Raw genomic sequence first — 7572 nt, 5'->3', positions numbered from 1 at the left:
TATATATATATATATCGAATTTATCAAATGTTCCACCGTACAAAGTTAAGATTATAATCGTCAATTACAAATTTCGTATTTCATCGTACAAATCTATTGTACTGGATCTCTTGACGAATTTTCATCTACATTCGCGCAAATCGAAGTGATAAGCTATAATAAACGCCACTTGCCCAAGTGCGCTTCCAAGCCTACACTAGTGCATGGAAAATAGATCACCAGCAGAAGGAAGAGGAGCCAGGCCGCCAGTCACATCGGGCAGTTGTGTTAAATCAGGAAGATTCGAAATGTGAGACTTTACTTCCGACCGTACTGCACACACTTTCTTAAGTTTTTCTTTATAATCCTGCGCATAAAAAAACATAAGTCAGGCCTGTTCAATTTTAATTTCAGAATCAAAACGCAAAAATCATCGACACAACAAAGAATTCAATATGAATAAAATTTTGGGGATTGTGTTAATAAGCATCGCTCAAATGTGTATCAATATTTTACAGTCCCCAAAATCTTATTCATATCGAATTTTTTATTTGCGTCGATGATTGCATTTTGGCTTCGGAACTAAAATTGGACAGGTCTGCCATAAATATAAAGAATAAATATAAAGAATCTCCAATTTATTGCATTTTCTTGGAGATCGATAATAAAAACTAAATAAAAACTTAAAAGTATTAAAATTGTTACAAAAGTAAATATTTTTCTGAAAATAAAACTGTTTTAAATTTATTTTTCATTAGATATAGAACATTATCATTTTGTGGGAATACTTTACATTATTATCAAAAGTGGAGAGACTTTATATTATGGTTGTAAATTTGTGTTAGATGTTATTCTGATAATAAAAAAAAAAGTGATCGTACTTCTAGAGTGCTTTGAGCCTGTTGAAGTAGTTGCCTTTGCGCCAGAGTGTAATCTCGTAACATTGTTAGCAGTCTTCTCCTATCTTCCATTTCAGCCTGCAATCGACCATTGTAATCAGCGAGAAGAGCAGCAGCTTCATTCACTGCTGCGCTCAATTGATCTGCAGCTGTTCGATCAGCGAGATTCGCAAGCAGCGAAACTTCCGAGACCTCCGGTGGTAAAGACGCGATACGCTCCCTAACACCAGCATCTGAGGACGCAGTATTTTCCAGATCCTGAAAAAAGCAAAGAAAACTCAGTTAATCTCTCTGCAGTGACGTTCTAATAACTCGCCTGTGTCTTGCAGAACTCTACATTTGATACAATATACTTTGTCATACGAGGAAGAACAAGAATGTTTTCTAGCAAGAGATACAAATAACACAGTGTAACACGATAAATTATTGTTTTCTGTTATTTACCAATATTAAATAAAGATGAAACAATTTACTGTATTAAAATGTTCTACACAAAATATAGTATGATTTTTTTCAAAGAATTTTTTGAACTAATATACATTAGTGCAATAAATTGGATGAAACAAATATTTGTTTCATTCCACTTATTATTGTATATTATTATTAATGTATATTTGTTCAGAAAATTCTTCGAAAAAGAATAGACTTTAAGTCTCTTAAAGAAGGCACTGTAAAATACATAGCACGCTACAACGCGATTAATAAAAAAATTGGTCAATTAAAAAAATTCTAGCAGCAACAAAAAAGTAATATTTCATATACTGAAGCAAAGCATTGATTATTAAAGAATCAGCATCCGCTCGATGTACTTCGCAAAAGTGAAGCTTTCGAGGAACAAAAAAGAATATGCAAACGTATTCTATTTGAACTATGAAAGAAAACGGCAACATATCTAAACAAAGTATATAAAATCAATAGGGTGGATGTCAGAGTTGTTAAAGTGTCTGCTGATGCCTCATGGATTCAACATGTATTTTCACATGAACAAAATATTTTATTGCTAACAATACAAATTCCTTATCATGATTGTTGCTTGTATAATTGATATTAACCATTAAAGCCTTGATGAGTTCCTCGGTTTCTGGTGGATCACCACCGGGGGTCCTCGGGCTCAATGTTACATGAAGTTCTTTGGTACCGTCCACTTCTACTTCGGTCTCCGACTTTTTCCTATCCTTCTCTTTCTGCAAAACACAACAGATATATGTAGACTTCATACTTTTTGTTTGCGACATTTGATTTAGTTAGTTTGAAAATAAATCAGAACTGGATTTTATATATAAAAGTTAATTATTAAATATATCTTGTTTCAGATTTTTTTTTTAAATAAATTTTGTTGCTTTCATATCACTATGCCTTCAAATGTATTTCCATTATTTTCAAACTGAAAATTTTAATTATATATTAGGAATTCTCGATACGATTTAAGAATACATACCTTCATTTTTTCTACTTCAACTTTTGCTTTCTTTTTGGGCGGTGCTGCAGAGTCCTTCTCAGATTCTGCAAAAGCTACTTTAAATTCAGCTATCTGTGCCTTGTCATAAACTCCTCTTTCTTCCCATATCTGTAATAACCTATTTAACCGCTCTCTCGTTTTTTCGTCAAAACCCTTCATATGCTCAAAGGCTTTGGGCAAGACTGTCTCGAATTCCTTTCCAAACTCTGGTCCTTTTTTCTTACTATTTTGGATGACGTCATTTGCCAGATACATAAATGTCAATTTGCGATTGCCTTTCACTGTAAAAATGTATATAGGAAATATTAAATTTGTGCCGATAACTTTTGCATAAAAAGTCATAGGAAAATTATAATGTTTCAAATAATAATTATATATAAGATTACATAAATATTTCTATTGCTATAATGTAATGATTTGTTTCAACTATTTAACTGAATGTACTTTAAAGTATTCTAACTATTTCACTTATTTGCCTTATAATAAATTCAAATATTATCACTATTAAATTATTATGTACTTCTATAACAAGTAATTAAGCGTATCACTTTCTTATTATTATTTTTACTCAAAAACCAAAAGGAGACAGTAATATTAAACATATTTAAAAAATGCATTTAATATTTACATATTATATTACAGAAATTTGATAAGTGTGTAAACAATATTTCTTTTTATAACATTCTTTCTTTATCAATGTCTTATATCTATTTTTATCAATGCAGATTAACTTTAATTAATTTAATTTATTCTTTATTTTCTGCTAGTTCTAAGAATTAGAGAAAGATAAAGGAATAAATTAAATCAAGATGAAGATAATTTAAATTGATAGAAATGTACATTAAGGATCAATTAAGAATGGTTACATTGCTTTTCAAGCAATATCCATTGAAATCAATATCTATCCAAACTATGTAACCATAGCTTGGAAAACTAATTCCAATTAAAAATTAGGTAGACATTTATTTTGATGAATGTTGCACGAAAACATTATTAATGAATTTTTTAAGATATCGATAAGGGAAAAATCAAGATATATTGTTTATTAAATTTCTATTTTTATTTAAATGTTAAATGATCACAATTGCAACAATTCACGGTTCGTACTTAAATTGATTTGTAACTTAGAAATTTAGAGATGAGACAACGTGCGTCGCAGCGATGTCCTTCCGCATCATCGGACTTAGAACGATTTCAATTTCGACGGATTAGACAATTGAAAACATTCCTGTAGATTACTCGTACCTTTGCACATTTCCTTGTACCAGATCTTCACGATGGTCGGATGGTGTTTTCTGTGATGTATCAGCCAGAGCGAGAGCGTCTGGATGCTCTGCTGCGACGGATTTAGGTCCATTAACCGTTTGATCAAGGCGCTCTCCGTAAACCCTGTCATTGCGCATCGGCTACTGTTGGTGGTTTCAACGACGCCTTCAGTTGGAGTCTTGATTACAGGCAGAACCGCGTCTCGTTTCCACCGTCGTTAGTGTGATATACGAACGCACGCGTACACGGTGCGGTTTGGTGCAGACTAGTGCAGACTGGACACAGCTGAATTAAGCGCAATGTATGTATGTATGTACATATGTTCGTATATCACACATATATATGATGGCAGCAGAGGGACGTACGTTTTGCGCAAACGCAGTGAGATGTCTTTTACCACTAATGCTACCGGCAAAGAATCACAAGACTAATACAAATCTCTCCTTCCTCATGTTTGTCGATAAATATGGCATTCGATTGTACTAACCATTGAGTATAAAGAATAGGAGGTCGAACTAAGCTTTGAAAAGTGTGATCAAAATCTGATCTGAATTGGTATTGGTAGTGCTCGATAGGCGGCGTGCGAATCGCAAAACTCCTTTCGTATACGCACACAAGTGAACACACATAATCTAAGAATAGTAAGAATAGAGATGTTATTCTTTGACATCATGCTCTGACAGTAATAGGAAGATGTAAATTGTCATTAAAACTGCATGAAGAATGAAGTATTCATGTAAAATTGGTACGGTTTACAGTGTTGTAAGGCCGGAATCAGATTATGCATTGAAAAGTGAGATTAAAGATTAAAGATTTTACCAATGAAGACAAAGAAGTTTTGATTCCTTTTGTTCTGATTGGTCTTTAATCTTTCAATCTTCAATCTCATTCTTCAATGCGTAGTCTGATTCCAGTCTTAGATGAGCTGGGTTCAGACGTATATGCGCAATGTAGCTTCAGTATTGTATTAGTCACGAGTAAATAGGAGATTATTAGTTTAAGATTGAAAACGTTGAAAATTTTAATATATTTTACATACATATACATATAATATATTTCTATATATGTATACGTATGTAAAATATATAAAATATATTAAAATTTTCAACATTTTTGAAAAAAATTTTGAAAAAATTTTACATTGGCGATTAATGATTTCCTATTTACTAGTGACCGGTACATTACAGAAACTACATTGGACACGCATGCGTCTGAAATCTGTTTCATCTAACAACACTAATGACTACCATATAAACTGCGAGAACGGTGTGATTAGAGTTCCTTTAGTAAGAGTTAAGATATAAGAGCAGAAGGATGCCATTGCATCGGGTATTGGGTACCGGCCGGAAACAGCACAATTTGAATTGATAGTCCGATTTCGTGTTTGCGCCTTCTACACCATAAAACAGTTGTTCTCTCTCTCTCTCTCTCTCTCTCTCTCTCTCTCTCTCTCACACCACACACATACACACACACACACACACACACACACATCAATTCACAGATTCACTATTACCAGAGAGAAACTTGAGAAAGGACATGACAATTCAAAATCCAAAACCTGTAACTGCAAAGTGTTGCCGCGCGAAGACTACTGTCTTCTGACAAAGGATGTAAATTACATAGCAATATCCATTTTTCTTAGGAGTATATCCATTTTTCAAGGCGGGAAATAATAAATCGATATTTAGTTCATATCGTACTACATGTAGTACTAAAAATGTAGTTCTAAGAAAAATGGAAACGTTACTATGTAATTTATATCCATTTTGTCAGAGGGCAGTAGTGCGCGGCAGGTTTTGGATCGTCATGTCTTCTCTCAGGTTTCTCTTTGTTCGTAGCATATTGCTACGAAAACCTTTCATGCATTTTCACGGTAATGTGTTTATTATAGTTTTAATACCTGAAAAATGTAATAAAAATTCACAAAACAATTATTTTTTTATTGCAATTGTGAAATGCTTTATTTAATGCAATTTGTGGAATTTATAGGGAAGGGAAAACTTATCTGAAATGCCACAATAGCCTCCTGGAGGCTTGCTGAATAATATTTACGCTTTCTCGCACTTCACGTCAAGATCTGTATATTCTATTGTCACCGTTTTTTCCCACGGAGATTTGGAATAAAAGTTACTTATTTAAAACATTCGAAAATTAAGATTATTTCGTCTTTACGTCAAATTTACATGCGGAAAGTTTAGACGTGTCGTTAATCGCGCATGGACTGTAAGCATTAATGTAGAAAGGAAGTCATTTATCAATTTGTAAAAATTTTCGAGGGAAAGAATCTAATCTCTCTGCCCTATTCATAGGTTGCATTCGAAAATAAGTTTGGTTGATGTTGAGAAAGAAAGTAAAGTTGGCAGTGTCGGAAATTATCGCTGCGTTTCGTTTCTCTCTGGGACTGCTGGGAAACCAAAATAATGATGAATATAAAAATAGAGAAGAAAGCTATTTGAAGTATTACAAGATGTACGTAAGTAGAACATTAAATGTTCTTGTAATATATAACGTTGTTTAATATGATTTTTGTATGATTTTTTATTTTTTTTTTATGTATAACTTATAGAGATGTTCTATATTTAATTGTAATCGTAATTAAACATAATAGAATACAAATCTATTCAATTCTCTTTTGACTTTTCTTAGGGACTCCACACAATAAAAGGAACAGAGAATAAGAATTTGAACTTATCAGAAATCATGTATTGTGGAATACACAATTTCTGATAGGTTGAAATTCTTATTCTCTGTTCTCTATTCCCTGTTCTTTTATTGTGCGGAGTCTCTTATTCTTTTTCTTTTATGCATATTTTGGATATATGTAAAAGAGAGTTTCGATCTAAGATCTCTATTATAATATGTTTATGATACATACATATTTATGATACATGTTTATAAATATATTAAAAGTCTGTAAATATATATATATATATAATACTTAATATATATAATACTTAAAAATTATATATATAATGTTTAAAAAGCAACAATTTATAAATTTGTGAAAAAATAATTTATAAATATATTAAAAAAGTTTTTTCATATTTTTTTACATGTATGTATCACAAATACATATTATAATAGAAAAGTTCTTACATCAAAACTTTCTTTTACATTCAGAGTATGCATAAAAAAAAGGGAGAAAAATCAGAGATTAGAATTGAATAGATTTGTATTCTATTGTATTTAATTACGATTACAATTAAGTATACAACATATCTTGAGTTATACATAAAGTTAACATTGAACAACATATTATATATTATGAGAACATTTAATGTTCTACTTATGTACATCTTGTAATACTTCAAATAGCTTTCTTCTCTATTTTCATATTCATCATTACTTTGGCCTCCCAGCAGTCTCAGCGGGAGAAACGAAACGCAGCGTTGTAATTTCTAATACTATCAACTTTATTTTCTTTCTCAATACCAACCAAACTTATTTTCGAACGCAATCATAGTCAGCCCTTGCTTTATTTCGAACGCAGTCAGACCTTGTATTTAAGGTTTTCTTAAATTTAGATGCTCAGCAGCCAAATGAAATAATTCGTAATCATAAAAGTTTTTTCATATTTTTATAAAGTATCCTTGGCATAAATCCTTGAGTGTACAATGAGAAGCAAAAATGAGCTTGTACTTCGGTATAATATATATACGTTGGCGGCGCGCTTATCTACATCAATGTATATAATATGTATTACACCGAAGTACAAGTTCATTTTTGCTCTTCCCCAATCAGAAATAGTTCCTCGAAAAGACATCGTTTCGACATCGTTATGATGGAAAAGTTGTCGATTCGAAACTTGCATCGAAATTTCAATATTTTCGAGTGATAAAAAATTACATATATAGAGAGTGCAATGAGAGTTTGATACATTTTCAATATTTTTGATATAAATTTGTGATACGTAATTTTATATTTTGAATATTTTCGTTCGATTGAATCGATGTATATATATATATA

At 31.6% G+C, this 7572-nt stretch overlaps 1 protein-coding gene across 1 annotated transcript; it reads right to left on the bottom strand.

Moving 5' to 3' along the window:
- Positions 1–38: 38 nt before the first annotated feature.
- On the bottom strand, positions 39–5686 carry LOC108688385 (regulation of nuclear pre-mRNA domain-containing protein 1B). Its single transcript, XM_018194628.1, has 7 exons — positions 5659–5686; positions 4091–4235; positions 3583–4008; positions 2317–2618; positions 1931–2062; positions 861–1136; positions 39–346 (listed from the first exon to the last, which is right to left on the bottom strand). Exons 3-7 carry the CDS (start codon positions 3731–3733, stop codon positions 197–199), a joined length of 1011 nt encoding a protein of 336 aa, XP_018050117.1. The 5' UTR covers positions 3734–4008; positions 4091–4235; positions 5659–5686; the 3' UTR covers positions 39–196.
- Positions 5687–7572: the final 1886 nt, after the last annotated feature.

This window comes from Atta colombica, unplaced genomic scaffold (assembly GCF_001594045.1).
Source record: "Atta colombica isolate Treedump-2 unplaced genomic scaffold, Acol1.0 scaffold231, whole genome shotgun sequence".
Classification (NCBI taxonomy): domain Eukaryota; kingdom Metazoa; phylum Arthropoda; class Insecta; order Hymenoptera; family Formicidae; genus Atta; species Atta colombica.
Note: the sequence above shows the minus strand (reverse complement) of the source record. Positions and strands in the feature narration are given on the sequence as shown.